The following is a 20,405-nucleotide window of genomic DNA, read 5'->3' as shown; positions in this document are numbered from 1 at the left end:
TTGGGGTACGCTTCTTCATCCACTGACACGCATGCAAACACACAAACACGCACATATGCGCACACACGTTACTCTGCTGACTGATCCATGAAGACTAAGTGCCTGTTCCTGTTCCATGATCTCATAATATGTATCTGCAATGATCAGTAGATAGGACACTAAAAACAATGCCTTTTAATTATCATCTCCACGCTGTAGCAGGATATGATAGGAGGCAACAGACCAAAAAAAAACACAAAGTATGTAAATAAAAACAAAATAAGTCTTTTGATAATTAAATATATTTATTTACATACTAATGTTCACGCATGCATTTTCTATATAAAGATATTTTAATTTAAAGCGAATATCTGGCAATGTGTCTTGTGCAACTTTGCTTCCTGGAAATATTGCTTCATTCCAAACGAAAGGACACACAGACTTCAGCCCCTCATTTCATTGGACACAGACATGTCTAGTGATAGTATAGTATACACTTGTTTCAAGTTGAAAACCATTAAAAGTGTGACGTGAGGTCAGGTAGTGTGTCAACACGATGCCGCAGAGGGTTAAACAGAACACGCAAAGCGACCTTTCTGTGCTTTTATTTGCCAAAATCTCATCCGGTACGGTGTCTTAAAATGTGTCGATATCGTAAACCAAATACGGAAATATATTCTGCCGTTAAATCCCCCTTTGCACTCGCATATCGCCTTCATCCTGCGTCATCATCGTGCGACTGTTTCAGGTCAGACGTAGTCAGTCGGCACTTGCAAAGGGCACGAGCGCGTTACGTGAATCCTCAAAGTGCCTCCGCTTCAGGGGCTTCAATCCCTCTTTCATCCCGGGTTTGAACGGAAAACAGCGAGGAACCCGGAGTCCATGGGAACGTCACATTGTAACAACCGGGAGTAAACCGAGGAACTCACGTCAACGTCAGGGACACGAGAGTAGCTGGAAACTCAGCGACTGTGATTGAATTGGACACTCTTTCCACTTTCGTGCCTCTAACAGTTGTTATTATCTTGTGAGTATCAGTGGGCTCTTGTCTCTAAATATACCTGCTCGTTGTGGCTGGATACTAATTCTGACAGTTGGGTGCCATTGCAGAACACGACAGTCTGTTTGGCCCATCAATAAATGTTTATATTGTACATGCATGTCGCTATTGTTTTCTTTAATGTCTTTTTTATATTTATCCTGTCACTTGTAATTGTAATTTAAATATGTTGTACGATGAGAGCGTACGTGTAACCGGAGTCAAATTCCATGTACGTGCACACGTACATGGCCAATAAAGCTGATTCTGATTCTGAGGATGATGATATGGGCTGAGAGTCACATGTGCATTTACAGTATTTTTCCTTAAATTGCACAGCCATGGATGTGGCGGATTGCTGAGCAGGAAGGATGACATCGGAGGCTGCGGTTTCCACATCTCCTGCCATAAGCAGAAGCAAACCTGCAAAGGGGGACTACTACTTCCTTCGCTCCTTTGCAGCTGGAGGTAAGAGCTGACATCAGTTAAAGGTCTTTGATGATTTACACGAGGTAGGACAGACAGGAGGACAGTTTCAAGCCTTCGTGGGTCTGCTTTGCTTTGCTTTCTCCTGCTTTGTTTTGTGATCCAGAAACCGACACAGCCTCCCAACTGATATTGTTTGTACTGTATGTGCTTCATTAGGGTTGCTTCATTAATCCCTCCATAGCTACACCTGGAGATACCGTTCCTCTGCTGACACTGACCTCTGATCTCCCTGTGGAAAAAAAGATATAATTTCCATTCAAAGAGCAATAGAGACACCTGACATATGAAGAAGAAGAAAACACTTCATCATGACTTCACATACTCAACATCCTTGTACACATAGCAAGAAATGTGCAATCCACATCTATTTGATTGGAGAGTACTGAAACAAATGTAGTAATCTGTAAGATTCAGGCAAAACGCAGTTAAGTAAGTTTGTAGTTCTTCCTCTTTTATTTTGAAACACATGTTGCACTTGAAAATCTGACTGTTACACTTGCTGCCTTTTTATCTGACTATACTGATTATACTTTAAAACATTTGTAGGACGACCAACGCTACCCTTTAAATCCAACGTTAAACTATTCACCGCTTTATAAATTATGGGCCAGTTTCATTGCCAGATTCACTCAAGATGAATAAATAAAAACACTGCCAAAAATTTGGCTGTAGTAACATGAAAAGTTTCAATTAATAATAAATAATTTTAATGAATGAATGTATTATATGGAAATGTATAAGGAAAGTGAGCTTCGCCAATTGTGTGTGTGTGGTAGATATTATATAATATTATATATAATATTAGTATATACTATTATTATATCTACTTATAATAATAGTTTTTACTATTCTAATTCGTTAATGCATATTTTGAAAATCAATACACATTTGATCACAAACAAATGTATTTAACAAATTAACTTCATAATAAATGTGTTAATACCGTGTTGCTCTGTTATTAATTAGGTGTTGCAGGATGCTGTGCCAAGACTACCATTGCTCCTCTGGACAGAATCAAGATTCTTCTTCAAGCCCAGAACCCTCACTACAAACATCTAGGTAGAAACATCAGCAGCCAAACATGGAAAGCCAATGAGTGTTTGTTTTCGCACATCTGTGCCACGTGAGTGACACTTCTGGTCTTTCTTTGCAGGAGTGTTTGCCACTCTCAAAGCTGTGCCACAGAAAGAAGGCTTCCTTGGCTTGTACAAGGGTAATGGGGCAATGATGGTCAGGATATTTCCATATGGAGCCATCCAGTTCATGGCCTTTGACAAATATAAAAAGGTGCAGTGCGTACTTTAGAATAACACTTTCAAATGTCATAAATACTGGTTGACAGTGAAACCGATGGCACCAGTCCAGGGAAATGTGAAATGCTTTGTTTCTATTGGTGAAACTGTGGACTTTTGTTTCCTTCCTTTACAGCTTCTAAGTAAACGGATTGGGATCTCTGGTCACATCCACCGCCTCATGGCGGGATCTATGGCAGGTAATTTACCTCTGTCAAGAAGAAATGCTTTTCGGTCTGTGCCAGTTGTATAGCATGCACTGTACATTGAGATTGTGCCTTACACATTTTCTTCCTTTTATTATTATTATTGAGTATTGACATTGTTTTCTCCTCTTGAATCAAAGACTTGTTACATTTGTCACCTCAGTGCAAACTTTCTCATGATGTGACAAATACTGCATCACCACAATGCAAGTGAGCGTCACGCCTTGTTATTGTGTGTTAATAGATCTTTAAAAAAGATATTAAAGTGCTCCGGCTCACAGTTCTTCAAATAGATTGAGAGGGAGAGTGGAAAGTCTGTCACATGAAATTAAATACAGCTACAATGTGTGAGTGCTTAATCTCAGTAAATCCAGTTGAAGCATAACCATAATCTTACAAAAAGAAATGTGTTTTTAGGGATGACTGCGGTGATATGCACTTACCCTCTGGATGTGATCCGAGCTAGACTGGCCTTCCAGGTGACAGGAGAGCATCGCTATACTGGAATCGCCAATGCCTTCCACACCATCTACCTCAAGGTAGTGTGCTAGGCTTCAAGCTCTGTCAAGCAACACAGTCTTCACAATCATTCTAGCCTTTTTTTTAAAAAATGCATTAAAATCTAAGTTTTCTTGTTGAAATTGTTAATAATTTATACTGTATATACCTCATGCACTTGGAACTGTTTTTCTTTTTTTGTCAAGGAAGGGGGCGTCTCGGGCTTCTATCGTGGACTTATTCCAACACTTATTGGGATGGCCCCTTATGCAGGTGATTATTGAGATTATTTTGCAAAGATTGATACCAGCTTTTAGTTATGATCCAACATCGTTGAGCAGAACGACATAAGATGTCCTCCATTAGATTGACTCTTTATCTCCCGTCCGCTTTTATCCCCCAGGTTTCTCATTCTTCACCTTCGGCACCCTGAAGAGCCTCGGCTTGAAACATTTCCCGGAGCTGCTGGGACGACCTTCCTCAGACAACCCCGATGTCCACATTCTGAAAACACACGTTAACCTGCTCTGCGGAGGGATTGCCGGTGCCATCGCTCAGGCAATATCGTAAGTGGTGTCAGCCGGCCGCCAACAAGCTTCAGGCTGACGGAGTGGCTTGAGTTTGCTGTTGATCATACTGATTACTTGATGTTTGATGTGTCACATTGTGCCTTTTCTCACTAGGTACCCATTGGATGTGGCTAGGAGAAGAATGCAGTTGGGATCCATACTTCCTGACTCTGATAAATGTGTGTAAGTATCTCCAAAGTTCCCACTCTCCATAATCCGTTATACCGTGATGTGCTCCTGCACATTTTACCCGTCAGTGCACTTCATAAAATAAACGTGAGACAAATCCATTGCTCTTAAATATCTTGGTATTACTGAAGAATATTGTTGTGGGAAAAGAAACTACAACAAAAAAACAAATGATTGCTTTAGTATTGTGTTCTCATGTGGTCTGATTTGATTTGGGAGTTTTGCAGTAAAGCTTTAATCTTATGGGTGACTCTTTAAAAGATGAATGGGATACTCAGTGCTCTGATAGAAGTGAAAGCTGCTCATACAACACAGCGCTGATGAACCTTCCATAAGTATTATCTTAAGTGCTCCTCTAACGAGAGGATTCATTTATACTGAAGAAGTCCGAGCTGTAAAACTACAGCAACATACCATTCATACCTGTTCAAGTTCACTCAATGCCAGTCCAAACGCTGCTCATTGTTCTTGTATTATGTGCTTTTCCTTGATATTTAAGAAGTGCAGAAGGTTCAGTCAACACATGAGTTCCCTAGAAGGTCATGTGTCTCCTAGTTTGTTTGTGTTAATATGGCTGCTCTTCAGCAACAGGGTTTAGGTCGCCATAGCACAGGCAAACATCAACAACAAACAAATTGATTTATCATGCCTGTAATAATAATTAAATAATGAATGAAGTCAATAATTAAAACAATTTTGCAAGATGTAATACTTAATTGTCATTGCAGAAAAGGGAATTTGCTTTGGTGAGCTCATAAAAAAATAAAATAAAATAAAGAAAACCTCAAGACATAAAATGACCATAAACGGTAGATTTCTCTGTTGGTTTTCTGTCATTCTAAAGGGTGTTTGGTTTCTTGTCTTGCACTCAACAGATCATTGAGCAAGACCCTGGCGTACGTGTATAACAAGTACGGTATCAAGAAGGGATTGTACCGAGGCCTTTCTCTCAACTTCATCCGTTGTATACCCTCCCAGGCCGTGGCCTTCACCACCTATGAGTTCATGAAGCAGACCCTCCACCTAAACTAGTCTCTGTTTTTATACTTTCCGAGTTGTACCTGGGCCCGTCCGCTCCGAGTCATTACGCAGATCAACCTCAATGCTTCCATCGCAGAGTGATCGGAGGCTCACTCTTTTGTCTTTGGTGTGGGAATTGCCTTTTCCTTGAGTTCAATGAAGGCACCAAGGAGGTCAATTCACTATGAAAGAGGAAAGGGGGTATCAGGCATTAAGGGACTCTTTGTCTGTCCTATTTCATTACTTCTTACTTCCTGCTTTTGTGTGTACGCCACCTTTTTTTAAAGAGAAGATGTAACTAAACACATGACATGTGGCCTGAACTTGAGCAACTCCCTCAACAGTGTGTGAATCCAGAAGGTCGGCTGCTCGTTTGGTTGGTTAGATGGCTTGGGGCAAAGATTTGGTCATTTACAGTGTTGTTGGCAACACAACTACAACCTACTGGTTGTGTAGAAGCCCCCTCATTCACACAGGTGTCCTCGTACTCTTCATGGTTTTAAGATGGACTCCAGCTTAGAATGATCACATTTGCAGTGTCTTTCTAATCAGTGTCTTTACATAGAAAGTAACTCCATAATGATGATTGGCTATTGTTGAAATGTGGATGGAGTTTTAAATAATCTGATTTATCATATTCTGTTTCCTCAGAGCTTAGCGTGTCTTTAAATTTAGGGTGCAGGTTTTGGGTGTCATTTCTTTAGACAAAGTTTGTTTGTGCGTCTTACCTATTGTCCTCTATACAAAATCTAAAATTAATATAATTAATCTGCAGTTTTTAAAAAAATATGCAGTAACTGAGGTGGCACATGATTTCAGTTTCAAACTATTTCACATTTTATTTCCAAACCTTGATTTGGAGCAGTTTTCGTATGTGTTTTCAATTGCTGAAAAAAATGTTTTTGTTAATGTGCACTTAGACTATTTTTGTATGTCGATGTAATGATATTGATTTATGTACACTGTTTCTCAGCTGTGATCAGAAATATATTTGTAGTTTACGGCATTTTACCATGATATGACATATCTGGAGGGGCGTGAAGGCACTCAGGAGAAATTTGCACTTCATCACTAGCTTTTTCTTCATTTATTTATTAATTTAGTGGCCTGTTGCCACTGGGTGGCAGCATTTCATATGCATTGTATTATTTACCGTCAGAGATGGACACAATATTCATATACACTTATACATTTCTCTACAAAGCAAGTCACAACATAGTGAGTATAATTTATGCAGTGATTTTAAACCAGTTCAGCTGAAACTACTAATGAGAGCTTCTGGATGGCTTTTTGGAGTTATTGTCACACAAATGCTCCACGCTAATTACTGAATGAGTGATTTGTGTGTTTTATTGGAGTTTCAGTTGATGCCTCTGCTTTTAGATTGCTGTATATGAATGGGGGAGAACCTTTTTTTATTTGTGTAAAATGTAGCATGTCTATGTACGACCACCGTTTTCTTTATATCTACTAACAAGTAGTTTGTTCCCCCTCTAAACTTCTCTGTTTCATTTGAATAATTGCTGGAGGCCCAAAGAGTTAAATGTACCCAATATTTCACAAAAAAACTAAATTTATAGGAAAGTCCAAATGCAAATCTGTTCAGAAACAATCCACTAATTTTGTCTGCCTTGGAATAAAATACTTGATCTTTCACAGTTAATGCTGGGTTTTTGTCACGTCCACAAAGTCTATCAATCCTTCAAGAACAGATCACCTCTGTTCCTGCTGCTCAGATGATTACATAACAGGAATATATTTGTATATGTAAATTCCTGCTATGTTAGATGTGACTGAAAAAAAATATACAGTATACTTTTGAGAATGATATAACAATGAAAATGTCTTTTTTTGTTGGTCTGTTTTGTGTATTTCTGTTTACATATGTACCAACGCTTGTGTCTTCATTTTGTCTCTGAGTGTGAACATTTAAAGGATCTTGTCCAATACTGTCTGACCTTTTTTCAATGAGCAGTAGCTGACTCAGATGTGTTTTAATCCTTTTAGAGAGTTTTTGTCATCAAACTTGTGAAGCAGGAAGAAGTTAATTCCATCTTCCTCTTTGAGTTTCACACACACACACACACACACACACACACACACACACACACACACACACACACACACCCCTGTTAATGTTACAGTTACAGTTTCAGTCGGACCACAGATGCATTTGCATTGATTTCACTGAAGCTGGAAAACACTACCTGTTGTTGTGCAGTGTCACGTACCGATTTGACTGGTAAATGTGAAGTGTAAACGATGTGTACATTCACGTGTTGCTTTCATTTCCACATCTCCAGTTCAACAGAGTAAAACATGGAATTATTCTTCCTTCTATTGTATTTCTTTATAAAACACCCTCCTGTCTATGCAGACAAAGCCTATGAATTTGATATCAACCCTCTGCCATAAGTCACCTGTCCCTGCGGACACATTCATGTCTGCTCAATGGAAATCACCACTGATAACATATCCAGGAAGAACAGTCATATTATATTTAGACCTCATTAATAGTACGAGGGTGGAGTTACATCTCCTGCACCTCCCTCTTCTCCCTGATTACACATTTTTGTTTTGCAAGAGAATTGAGAAGTGTACGTCAGTGAAAGATATACTGTTTTGAAGAAGGGGACACTTGGACCTGTGTGACCGCCATGCCTTCTTACACAGTGACTGTTTCCACAGGGAGCCAGTGGTTCGCAGGGACGGATGATTATATCTACATTACTTTGGTGGGCACGGAGGGATGCAGCGAGAGAACGCTGCTGGACAAAGCTCTGTACAATGACTTTGAGAGGGGGGCGGTAAGTTACACTGCTGTAGAGCCGTGAGGAATTCTTTACTTTTACATTATACTGCACATCAGGCACGTGCACAGACATTTTGGGGGGCAGGTGCTCAAACCAAAAAAAAGGGCACCCATCGCCAAAAGTATTTATGAAATAAAAAAATAATAATAAATTAAAAAAAACGCAGTAGGATATTTTCAACTTATATATTTATTTTTGTTAACAAACTAACTCAAATTATCAAATTGAATAAATAAATGACAGGCAAAAGACAAAACAAGGACATATTGTATTACCAAATGCAATCAAAAAATATTCTAACTTAAAACTTATCAAAACTCTGCTCTGGATAAATTAAAGGATCTTCACAGGTGGTGCCATTTCTCTCTCTTCATTAAACATGACACAAGTCAGTAAACAGCTGGACAAGGCTTTGAAATCATGCACAGAGTTTTTTGTTTGTTTATTTTTTTTAGGAAACGTCGGACCAGTTGCGACTTAATCTTTTCAGCGGCGCTAATATTGTGGTTAATTTATCACCAAACAACGATTTAAGTTGAGAAATATATTGAATTTACCTAAATAATGTTTTATTATATATAATAAAAAATAATGTTCACATATTACCTGTGAAATTAATGTTTCTTACAAAAAGCACATGTGACGTTGATGTTTTCTTGTGGTGACACGTGAAGTGCATTTGACAACAAGAACAATAACACAAAACTAACAATACACACCCGATTCAGTAAGTCACACTATTTTTTAAGCTTATTTAATTAGCCGCTGAATAAATTCCAGGTGGACTCCTATGACGTGAGGGTTGGGGAGAACCTGGGTGAGGTTTTGTTGGTGAAGATTGAGAAGAAGAAGTACTGGGTGCAGGATGACTGGTACTGCAGTTATATCACAGTCAAGACTCCATCTGGAGACTACCTGGAGTTCCCCTGCTTCCACTGGCTGGTGGACGACAAAGAAGTGGTGCTGCGGGATGGAAGAGGTACATCAGTTCATTTAGTTTTGTCTGCCTAACAGAATGCCTGCCTCCTCTCTGTCATCAGTCTGCAGCACAAGCTCTGTCCCATCCCTCATGTCTTGTGTCTGTTGCAGCACATCTGCCTCAGGATGATAAGACCAGCCTGGTCAAGCTGCATAGACAAAAAGAGCTGGAAAAGAGGAGGAAAACCTTCAGGCAAGTTCACTCTGCACACGCAGTGTGTGGCTGTGTGTTACAGGAGGCGGAGGCTGCTCACTAACAACTCCGCTGTCCTCCACAGGTGGAAGGAGTGGCAGCCAGGCTTCCCGATGAGCATAGATGCTGACAGACACAAGGATTTGCCCCGTGACATCCAGTTTGACAGTGAGAAGGGAGTGGACTTCGTACTGAACTACAGTAAGGCGTACGTGCTCCCTCAAACAGGCGGCTGTAGTAACGCTTTAACAGGTTTACTTAGTTGTCCATACAGCTGAAAACCCCCTCAGTACAAAGCAGAATGAGTCAGTGGTGCTTTAACCACTGAGATGTTTTTTTAGCTTTCATGATGCCGTGATCAAGTGTTGAGTTCCAGCTATTTTCTATACTCGTGATTTCCTGGAAAAAACAGAAGGGTCATTGTGTGTTTATTACCATGGACATTTGCATTGAGCTTTCATGCCGGCGTGAGAGCTTACACATTGACACAATAAGAAAATATATATCCCAAACTGTTTGCATCATGTAGTACTTTTGCTAAACATTGGAAACATGTCAACGCTTTGAAAATGATGATTTGCGGACCGGAGAGGTTGTGAGAGGGAAAATATAGTCATGTAATTTTGCACAGTGAGCTGCAAGGATGGTCACCAAAATGCTGCAACTTTGTTTCTATGGTATAATTCAATTTATTTGGCTTTTGAGGCTGCTTCTTTCTGCAAAGAATCATCATAACTACATACAGTAAGACACATTTAGAGTTTAATCGACATATTAAATACAGTGACCTTTTTGATATGAATGTGGTGATGAATGTGATAATGATGATCATGATGATGCTGACTTTCCAGAATAGAGAACCTGTTTGTGAACCAGTTCATGCACATGTTCCAGTCCTCCTGGAGTGACTTCGCAGACTTTGAGAGGATCTTTGTGAGAATCAAAAACACAATCTCAGGTCAGCCTCACATTATATTATTTTCTATTTTATTATATGATATGATATATGATATTATGTTTACTATATTATATTTACTATATCCAGAGTATGTGATGCAACACTGGAAGGAGGACTTCATGTTTGGGTACCAATTTCTAAACGGCTGCAACCCCATAATGTTCCAAAAGTGTATCAAACTTCCTGACAAGTTTCCTGTCACTCATGAGATGGTTTCTGTCAGCCTGGAGAGGGAGCTGACTCTGGAGCAGGAACTAGAGGTAGACAGTGTCTGTTTCTGTGAACCTATTCAGTTATGTCTCACTTAAATGTTCCCACTGACTTATAATGCTGATCTCTGTTCTGGCTCCAGGCAGGTAACATCTACATTGTGGACTACGAGGTGTTGGAAGGCATCAGTCCTAACTGCACAGACCCGTGCACGCTGCAGTACCTGGCAGCTCCGATCTGTCTGCTCTACAAGAACACTCAGAACAAGATCCTGCCCATAGCCATACAGGTACAGTAATGTTGAGCAGCAACTGAGGGAAACACCTCAGTATAGATACATTTCTTCCTTCCTCTCCCTTGACCTTTGTGTTTTCCCAGCTTGGGCAGACTCCAGGGAAAGACCAGCCGATCTTCCTGCCCACTGATGGTCAGTACGACTGGCTGCTGGCTAAGATCTGGGTCCGCTCAGCCGACTTCCAGTATCACCAGACCATCACACACCTGCTCAGGACTCATCTGATGACAGAGGTGTTTGGTGTTGCCATGTACAGGCAGCTCCCTGCTGTTCACCCTGTGTATAAGGTAAAACTCTGGCTCATCCACTGACTGATTGATTCATTTGACTGACTGATTCATGGATTGATGTTCTTTCTCCCAGCTACTTATCCCACACATTCGTTTTACCATGGCTATCAACACCAAGGCCAGAGAGCAGCTCATCTGTGAGTGTGGCATCTTTGACAAGGTGAGTTAATGTGGAAAGAAAATACAAAAGAATGTAATACTCTCTTTTTAGTTAAAAGCACCCAAAAAAGGGAGGAAAAAACAAGAAAAGGGCTTTTATTTTCCAATAATAAAGCAACATGTCAAGTTATACTATATGTAGACTTTAATTTCTTCTCTTTAAATGGGTCGTAGTGCATGCAGTAACGGACTCTCAAAAGCACCATCATTAGCTGCAAAAGTAATGAGAGTGACGCCCTATGTTCTCCATCCTTGTCAAGGCAAACGCAACAGGTGGAGGTGGTCACGTCCAGATGATTCAAAAGGCCATGAAGTCTCTGACTTTCAGGTCTCTGTGCTTCCCGGATATTATCAAGTCCCGCGGTGTGGACAACAAGGAGGAACTGCCCACCTACTTCTACAGAGACGATGGCTACAGGGTCTGGGAGGCCACCAAGAGGTGATGAACAACTCTTTGGAGGACTTTTTATAAACAGCACTGAAGCAAAGTTTGTGTGTTTGAAAGGACAGAAAACAGCCAGAACAACAGATAAACAGGGTGGGGAAATTTCTATTATTGTGTCTGTGTGTAAGTGTGTGCGTGTGTGTGTGTGTGTGTGTGTGTGTGTGTGTGTGTGTGTGTGTGTGGTAAAGCATTATTTATTTTCTTTATGCCTGACTGCTGTCCTGTTTTCTTTCTGGCAGTTTCGTGTCTGATGTGGTGCATATTTACTACACCAGTGATGAGACGGTGCAGGAAGACGGAGAAATACAGGCCTTCATTAAAGATGTGTGCAGCTTTGGTATGCAGGACCTCGATCAATGTGGTGGGTACATTCATTTTTCTTTTACATTTTTTCAAAATGCAGCAACTAACCAATATTTAAAGTTGATTTTCTCGAGGACAGAAGCTGCTCACTCAACCTATAATATTTTGGATTAGTGTTGGGTTTTTCTGGAGAAGAAGTATATCAGGGGACAGACAAATTCATAGCTGTTCTGTTTAGACGAATAGTTTCAGGCGTAAGACAGGAAGCCACAAGATGGTGATGGTGTCACTGCTGCAGTGTTGTAAAACCCTTCCTGCGTGTCTCCATCACGTGCATTGTGCAATAATATTTCACACAGTGCTCTTGTAGAGACATAAGGTCACTTTGTAAATCTCATCTGTGCACAGAATTTCCCAAGTTCCTGAAATCCCGCGAGGAGCTGATAGAGTATCTGACCGTCATTGTGTTCACTGCTTCGGCCCAGCATGCAGCGGTCAACTTTGGACAGGTGAGTAATAGATCATCAGGACTAACATTCAATATCTTACATTTATAAAGCTGATGTGAGGTGAGTTATGAAGGTCCACTGACTGTTGCGTGTGTGGGAGAGTAAGTACTCATACACTTGACTTCAGTAAAACTACCAGAACAACAGCATACAAATACTCATTCATTCAAAATCTTATTTAGGTAAAAGTACATAAGTATTATCAGCAAAATGTACTTATTATATCAAAAGGATATTGCTTGTTCTAAAGAAACAAAATAAAGAAAAAGAAAGAAAGAAATATATATATATATATATATATATATATATATACTGTATATATATATATATCTTGAAGGGTCATGAGAAGATTAATGGGGCAAGAAAGGAGAAAAAACAAAGTACTTCAAATTAGTATTCTTTTCTCAGATTTTTGCTTTTTGGTGAAATAAATGCATATTCATTGAATGAGCCCAAATTAGACCATTTTTTGAGGAAGGGATGGTAAATGGTGTATTATTTCTTTTATTTGTAATGTAGCTATCAATCACAGCTGTCAAATACATGTAGTGGATTAGAAAGTACAATACTTGAGTTAATATTACTGCATTCACATTCTGTATCTTTGTGTACATTGTGTAGTATGACTGGTATTCCTGGATCCCCAATGCTCCATCTACCATGAGAAGGCCCCCGCCCAACCAGAAGGGTTTGGCAAATGTGAACTTGATCATCGAGAGCCTTCCTGATCGCGGACGTTCCAGCTGGCACCTGGGGGCCGTCTGGGCCCTCAGCCAGTACCAGGAGGGAGAGGTACTGAAAAACTTACAGTTGGTTTATTGCGAGATGGAACGAGAGGATTGGATTAAGGAAGTGGAAAGGGGTTCAGGGATGAGGGGATAGAGGGGAGCAGTAACGGAAAGGGGAGAGGGGGTCGTGGAAAGAAGGTTGGAGGGGTGCGATGAGAGACTGCTGGCGTCCGGTGGCTGGAGGGAATGGCGAGGGTGGAGACTCGAGAGTAGGGGCCGTCCCTTCTGAAGTCCCCAAAAGATAGCTTTGTGAAGAGTGCCGGTGAATGTTTCAGTTTTCGTGTAGGAGAGGTACGCAGAGGAGGACCACCGGCCAAGCATCTTTATGATGTGGTCCGGGATTCCTCGACTTGGAGTGGTGGAGGTGGTGCTGATGCGGAAGGAATGGTAGTGGAACCGAGACCGTGGGGACCCCTTGCTTGGCACTGTGGCATAAAGGGGGTCTCGCTGAGAAGTTCAACTGGCTGATGTCGAGCTTAAGTAGTCCCGGTTAGATTTCTTATGGACTGTATGAGTCTAGTCGGATAGGGAAGGTGCGTTGAGGTGGACGGTGTTGGTTGGTCTTGCTGCGTTTGAGGTGATAGATGATGGTGTCGGGAGGATGGATGGCGGTCGGAGTTTAAGACGGTAAACTCTGGGCAGCGCAGGAGGCTGAAGAAAGCCGGCAAGAACATGGACTTTAATACTTTGTCCGTGAAGGGCGACAGGTAGGGTGAAGGGCGACAGGTAGCCTGAGCGTCGTGTCCGAACGCGGCAGGTGAGGAGGAGGTCTACTACTAATGAAGGTAGCGGTGGATGTCAGGCAAGACCTCGGTCTGGATGTAATGACGATCCATGGAAACCTGTGGGGCAAGAATTTCTTTTCTTTTTTAGCAGTGGTGTTCGGTCCAGAGACTGTCCGCTCAGTAAAAGGGATTTATAGAGACTGTAGGAGTGGTGCCTGGATGTTCGGCGTGGGCGACGGCGAAGTCGGGATCTGCCTCCCGGGGCTGTTGGAAGGCGAGGGCTGACTACTTTGGAGTTGTTGGAGGATGGATGCAGAGAACCGCGGCGATCATGGATGGCTAAACGCGGCCGAGGATGCTGGCGACGAATCGTGGTCTGAGAAGGAGGGAGCTCCGGGACTTCCGGATATAGCTGGTCACTCGGGAGGGTTGAGAGAGCGTTTGTATTAGGTAAGCGGTTTAAGATTTAGCTCATCTGTCGCACATCATGTCGGAACTGAGTCGAAGAGGAAGTGAACGGGTTCGGCTTTGGGTAATTGGCTGAGTTCAGGGCATTGTCTTCATTCCCAAATTATGTTTTATCAAACACCATGCATAACAAAACATAACTTAACAATATGTAAGCATTTATATGATCAATTCTTACGCACACGTCTCTATACAGACTAGGTTGAGTTAATGACCAGAACTAAATTAGTACATTTCCAAGAAGCGTCGCTCTACTTCAATATGTCCTTCCTTTCTTGCAGTGCGCCTCGTGGCTGAATGACCTGTCTCACCTGTCTCTCCTTGCAGCTGTACCTGGGCATGTATCCTGATGAGCACTTCATAGAGAAACCAGTGAAGGCGGCCATGCAGACGTTCAGGAAGCAGCTTGCAGAGATAAGCAGCTCCATCAAGAAGAGGAACGACGGAAAGAAGCTGCCTTACTACAACATGTCTCCTGAACAAATCCCAAACAGTGTTGCCGTTTGAGGAATACAATCATGAGTCTGCAAAATATTTTGCCAAAAGCACATTGAAGTTCTGCTGATATCACTGACGCTTTGTCACCCGAGTGTCTTACTGTGATACTTTTGTGATATATTAAAATGTGCTGACAAAAAAAAGCTTTAACTTTACTTCTTAATTGTTTTTTTCTCATCCGTCTTCAGTAGTGTAAAACAGAAGAAAGCAGAAATGTTTTTTATTATCATCAGTGTTTTAGAAATACACTGTAATATTCATGTATCTCTGTTGTGATTTTATTGTTTGAATTGTGCAAATAAATATTATTATATTTAACCCTCAATCCTGTTACCACAACATTTTTAAATTCAAAATGCATGGCTGACATTGAAAGACACAAAGCGTTAAAAGTAACTTCATTTTTATTTGGTTTTTTTAAATTCTACATACATTCAATAATGGGAAATTAAACTGAAAAGATATCAATATACATTTTAAAAACACAAGTACGTTTACACATTTTTGGAAATCAGTTCAAATGAACATCTCTGTTTAGGTAATGCATTTTATTTTTCCTAGAAGTTATAATAGAGAACCCATGGTTTGTTTTGGATGAACAAACCTTGCTTATAAGCAAGAGTAACACTTCTCTCTCTCTCTTCCATTTTTACAAAGAGCATCCAGTAATCCGTCTTTTTTTTGTACATGGTGTTTATTAATTTACCTACGTTGTTTTTAGCCATTTTCTCATGTGTTTGTCATGCTGTATTGTATCTGTGCTGTCTGTGTCACTTGTGTGGACTGTGCTACTGCCTCTTGGCCAGGTCATCATTGTAAATGAGAATTGGTTCTCAATTGATTTTTCCTGCTCCTGCTCTCCTCCTATGAATCGCCGCCTTAACGTGGTGGAGGAGTCTTCAACTCCCACCTCCGGAAGAACTTCTCACAAATCCCGAGGGAGGCTGGGGACATGGAATCCGAGTGGACCTTGTTCAAAGCCTCTATTGTGGACGCGGCTGCTCGGGGCTGTGGCCGGAAGGTCATCGGTGACTGTCGTGGCGGCAACCCGAGAACCCGGTGGTGGACACCGGGGGTGAGGGAAGCCGTCAAACTGAAGAAGGAGGCCTTTCGGGCCTGGCTGGCCCAGGGGTCTCCTGAAGCAGCTGACGGGTACCGGCGGGCCAGAAGGGCTGCAGCGGCGATGGTCGCGGAGGCTAAAACTCGGGCATGGGAGGAGTTCGGGGAGGCCATGGAGAAGGACTTTCGGTTGGCCTCAAGGAAGTTCTGGCAAACCATCCGACGGCTCAGGAAGGGAAAGCAGGGTCTACCCCAGGCTGTTCTCAGCAGGGGGGGGGGGGGGGGGGTGGAACCCGGACTGGGGACATCGTCGGGCGGTGGAAAGAGCACTTTGAGGAACTCCTAAACCCGGCCAACATGTCCCCCGGAGAGGGGGCAGCGCCGGAAGACTTTGGGGTGGTTTCACCCATATCCCTGGCAGAGGTCGCTAAGGTAGTCAAAAAGCTCCTTGGTGGCAAGGCGCCAGGGGTGGATGAGATCCGCCCTGAGATGCTGAAAGCACTGGACATTGTTGGGCTGTCTTGGTTGACATGCCTTTTCAGTGTCGCATGGGGGTCGGGAACAGTGCCCATGGACTGGCAGACCGGGGTGGTGGTTCCCATCTTCAAGAAGGGGGACCGGAGAGTGTGCTCGAACTATCGTGGTATCACACTGCTCAGCCTCCCGGGAAAAGCTTATGCCAGGGTGCTGGAGAGGAGGCTCCGACCGCTTGTTGAACCTCGGATTCAAGACGAACAGTGCGGATTCCGTCCCGGTCGTGGAACAGTGGACCAGCTCTTTACCCTCGCAAGATTACTGGAGGGGTCCTGGGAGTTTGCCCAACCAGTTTACATGTGCTTTGTAGACCTGGTCCCTCTGGGATTTTTGTGGGGGGTGCTGCGGGAGTATGGGGTGCCGGACCCGTTGGCACGGGCCATCCAGTCTCTGTACGCCTGCAGTAGGAGCTGTGTTCGTCTCCTCGGTAGTAAGTCAGACACGTTCCCGGTGGGTGTTGGCCTCCGCCAGGGCTGCCCTTTATCACCGGTCCTGTTCGTGACCTTCATGGACAGGATATCTAGGCGCAGCCAGGGGGCGGAGAGGATCCGGTTCGGGAGTCTCGGGATCGCCTCTCTGCTGTTTGCAGATGATGTGGTCCTGTTTGCCTCCTCGGACCGTGAGCTCCAGCATTCACTGGGGCGTTTTGCAGCTGAGTGCGAAGCGGCAGGGATGAGAGTTAGCACCTCCAAATCTGAGGCCATGGTGCTCTGACGGAAACCGGCGGATTGCTCCCTCCAGGTGGGGGCAAACTGCCTACCCCAAGTGAAGGAGTTCAAGTATCTCGGGGTCTTGTTCACGAGTGAGATAGGGTAAGGAGCTCGGACATCAGGGGGGAGCTTGGAGTCGAGTCGCTGCTCCTTCGTGTCAAAAGGAGTCAGCTGAGGTGGTTCGGGCATCTAGTCAGGATGCCTCCTGGACGCCTCCCATTAGAGGTTTTCCGGGCACGTCCAACTGGTAGGAGGCCCCGGAGAAGACCGAGGACACGCTGGAGGGATTATATCTCCCGGCTGGCCTTGGAACGCCTCGGGATCCCCCAGAATGAGCTGGAAAGTGTTGCGGGTGAGAGGGAAGCCTGGGTCGGCCTGCTGAACCTGCTGCCACCGCGACCCAACCCCGGATAAGCGGGTGATAATGGTTGGATGGATGATTTTACCTGGTTATATAAAGGTCATATAAGAACGTCTTTACAGTTACATGAATAAAATGATAAATTTAGCATCCTAAAAATATATTTAGATTGACATCCATTATCCAAGTATTAAATCATTTTCTGTAAACTAGCAGCATAAACCGTATGTTATGAAGATTAGTATATACTGTATACAATTAATACTTTAATTATCAGAGGGAAGTTAAGACATTAGTAGTTTATAAAATATACAAAACTCTGAAACACACAGGATACTGTCCTCATCCACAGTTTGTAATATTAACAATTGATCAATCAGTCGATCAATCCAAGAGGAGCTACAGGAAGTGATCTGTCCCTTTTAGCTGCTACGCGGTCTTTAACTGATTTGTGTTGGCGTTAGTTTCTGCTCTTTGACGACTGATCGGATCTCTTCATGCATCTGACTATTGTAGCTCAAGAGTCAGTCATGTGATGACAACGTGGAACCTTCCTGGTTCCAGGTCACCTGACACATTTAGAAACAAGACGTCACATGTTCAGCTCTGATTGTTGTGTTTCTAGTCAAAGCCTCGAGCACAAGAACAGCAGAATCAGTGTTCATGTCAAATACACATTATTGTAGTCGTCATGCTCCGGTTTATTTTTGTTTTTTAGATGTGAGACGGGAGTTGTTCGTGCAGAAAGCCCGTCGGCCCGTAGATGAACGGGACATTTAAAGTCTCCATTTGATTCATTCTACAGGGTGGAACCAACATGCCACGTTATCTACAACGAGTCCAGAAGGCTGAGCCCTGTGTCCTGCTGTGGGAGACGAGCAGCTTCCAGACGTCTCTTCAGGAGCTGGTGGACGAGATGCCGGCTCAGAGTCTCCTGTCCTCAGACTCCAGAGGACATCATTCATGCTGCTTGAGCTCCAAAGGTCGTGGACACGTCCTCCTCCATGTTGTCTGTTCATTGGTTTGTGGTTTCAATGTTTCTCCATCCAGTTAGGAGTTTGGTAGTAAAAGCAACATTTACTCTTTAAGGAGAGATCAAGGATTTTAGGGACTCTTGGACCAGATTAGCTGGTCGTACGTGTTAATCGTACTGACTGTAATGCTCGCGACAATCAGTGGCATTCACCATTCATTTAAAAAACAAAGGAAGTTTGATAGGGTATGCTGCATCTGTCAATATGGAACACACCATAAATTAATGAAAACATATATCGTAAGTGGTGATATATGCACCTTATTAGAAGATTATTGCTCTTATCTGCATTTCTGTAACGCTGTAGTATTTTCCACTGAGTGGAGAGAGACCGCTCAGTGGAAAACTGACCGAACTACGGACAAGTGTCGGTAGTTCGGTCTCTCCTCTGCGCTCCCTGCATGGTGCAGACAGTGCTGATAAAAGATGAAGTGACGTTTGAGTTGGTTCTTCCTGTAGCGACCCTTGGTGAGGAAATCTACGAGACAACATCCCACCTCACTCGCTCTGCCAATCACAAGTATGCTCATGTGTGCCCCCACCCCCATAGGCAGCTAGGAAGATTGACAGGTGATACAGCTACACAGGTCATGAGACCTTCACTGACCTCCTGAACTCAGTAAATGCAATGACCATACTTCTTATCTCAAACACCTTATTCCTGTAAACACAATAACACTCATAACATAACAGGTTAACATTAAGTTACCTGGAGCACATGAACTTGATGCCCGTATGGCATGACCCCCTCCTCACAGTGAATGAGTAGATGTTTGAGAGAAACGGTGAGTTTCTTTCTTTTTTTCTGCAGCTCTTGAGAATGACCATTACTCGACAAAGGCTGGGGGATGAAGAGGTGGGGGCGCGAGGAGGGAATTCTACGACTTCCAGAGCTCGATCATCAATCCATTGTGTGATATGTTGATGCATGGGAGGATCAGAACTTTGGATATCCTGGTCTTCAAATTTGTGAATATACCCTGGAAGAATACATCCAAAATAAAGATGATGATCTGCTGATGAAGAAACTTGTCTTTCAAGTCCTCGAGAGTTTAAGGGTGCTTCATTGTCAACATCCTCAAATTCTCCACCGGGATCTCAAGCCACCGAATGGTCTGATCGGTAAAACAAATTAGAATAGAATAAAATGGTTAAATTCACTATCTTCTTAATTTAGAAAACAATATTTAAATGTATAAATATCGTGCATAATAGAGTTTGTCCACCGGATTCGTCCTACAGATGTTCGGGAGAGGGCCAGACTGGCTGATTTTGGCATAAGTAGACGGCTTGACAAAGGTCAAACAACTTATTGCACAAGTAGTGCAGGAACCAAATGCTGGATGGCTAAGGAGACTTAAATGTACAAATCTGTTATATTGCTTGGGATCTGTAGTGGACTTCTGTGGATTCTTTAGATTCTGTTCGCCACAAAGATGTGGAACCGTCTTGCGTCATTGTTTATCTATCCAAGGACAACCTTTGAAGCTGTCCAAAAGTGTTCTTGAAGACCATCAATTTCAAGTTCATTTCTGAGCATTAACATCCCTGCTGCTACCACTGCTCAAGGTGTGGTATTGTGGTCACTTTGGTAAGGGAAATATGGGCCTTCCCCATGCTTAACGAACAATGGACATCTCCATTAATGTTGATTGTTCTGAATTAAGTACACTCCCTGTGTCTGAGAAGTGGTGAAGCTCATACTGTTTGACATCCTTGAAGTTTGCTGGAATGTAGCACCTTCTGATCCTTGCATTAGACAAGTTTTGTAGATCTTGTAGCCACGCTTCCCTTT

General features: G+C 42.8%; 2 protein-coding genes across 4 annotated transcripts; both read left to right on the top strand.

The window, feature by feature from the left end:
• Positions 1-441: 441 nt before the first annotated feature.
• On the top strand, positions 442-7,230 carry slc25a16 (solute carrier family 25 member 16). Of its 2 annotated transcripts, none has more exons than XM_034551519.1 (10): positions 442-1,006; positions 1,358-1,486; positions 2,474-2,566; positions 2,661-2,794; positions 2,936-2,999; positions 3,423-3,544; positions 3,710-3,776; positions 3,907-4,069; positions 4,187-4,251; positions 5,137-5,254. In XM_034551519.1, exons 2-10 carry the CDS (start codon positions 1,390-1,392, stop codon positions 5,142-5,144), a joined length of 813 nt encoding a protein of 270 aa, XP_034407410.1. In that variant the 5' UTR covers positions 442-1,006; positions 1,358-1,389; the 3' UTR covers positions 5,145-5,254. The 2 variants fall into 2 exon arrangements, with proteins under 2 accessions (XP_034407410.1, XP_034407408.1); XM_034551517.1 differs by having other exon boundaries at positions 443-1,006; positions 4,187-4,255; positions 5,137-7,230.
• A 436-nt stretch (positions 7,231-7,666) lies between these two features.
• LOC117743732 (arachidonate 5-lipoxygenase-like) lies at positions 7,667-15,238 on the top strand. 2 transcript variants are annotated; one of them, XR_004611121.1, is made up of 14 exons: positions 7,667-8,088; positions 8,875-9,073; positions 9,184-9,265; positions 9,351-9,473; positions 10,117-10,223; positions 10,311-10,483; positions 10,576-10,722; positions 10,812-11,015; positions 11,092-11,178; positions 11,438-11,616; positions 11,862-11,983; positions 12,334-12,434; positions 13,056-14,397; positions 14,743-14,860. XR_004611121.1 is itself a non-coding variant. In XM_034551515.1 (14 exons), exons 1-14 carry the CDS (start codon positions 7,939-7,941, stop codon positions 14,920-14,922), a joined length of 2,025 nt encoding a protein of 674 aa, XP_034407406.1. In that variant the 5' UTR covers positions 7,854-7,938; the 3' UTR covers positions 14,923-15,238. The 2 variants fall into 2 exon arrangements, 1 of the variants encoding a protein (XP_034407406.1); XM_034551515.1 differs by having other exon boundaries at positions 7,854-8,088; positions 13,056-13,226; positions 14,743-15,238.
• The last annotated feature ends 5,167 nt before the right edge of the window (positions 15,239-20,405 follow it).

This window comes from Cyclopterus lumpus, chromosome 15, assembly GCF_009769545.1.
Source record: "Cyclopterus lumpus isolate fCycLum1 chromosome 15, fCycLum1.pri, whole genome shotgun sequence".
Classification (NCBI taxonomy): domain Eukaryota; kingdom Metazoa; phylum Chordata; class Actinopteri; order Perciformes; family Cyclopteridae; genus Cyclopterus; species Cyclopterus lumpus.
Note: the sequence above shows the minus strand (reverse complement) of the source record. Positions and strands in the feature narration are given on the sequence as shown.

Coding starts and splice junctions, on each gene's coding strand:
- slc25a16 (XM_034551517.1), top strand. CDS start 1,390: ATGACATCGGAGGCTGCGGTTTCCACATCTCCTGCCATAAGCAGAAGC. Junction 2,567..2,660: donor CCCTCACTACAAACATCTAG/GTAGAAACATCA, acceptor CTTTCTTTGCAG/GAGTGTTTGCCACTCTCAAA. Junction 4,256..5,136: donor CCTGACTCTGATAAATGTGT/GTAAGTATCTCC, acceptor TGCACTCAACAG/ATCATTGAGCAAGACCCTGG.
- LOC117743732 (XM_034551515.1), top strand. CDS start 7,939: ATGCCTTCTTACACAGTGACTGTTTCCACAGGGAGCCAGTGGTTCGCA. Junction 11,016..11,091: donor CTGTTCACCCTGTGTATAAG/GTAAAACTCTGG, acceptor TCTTTCTCCCAG/CTACTTATCCCACACATTCG. Junction 12,435..13,055: donor CAGCGGTCAACTTTGGACAG/GTGAGTAATAGA, acceptor TACATTGTGTAG/TATGACTGGTATTCCTGGAT.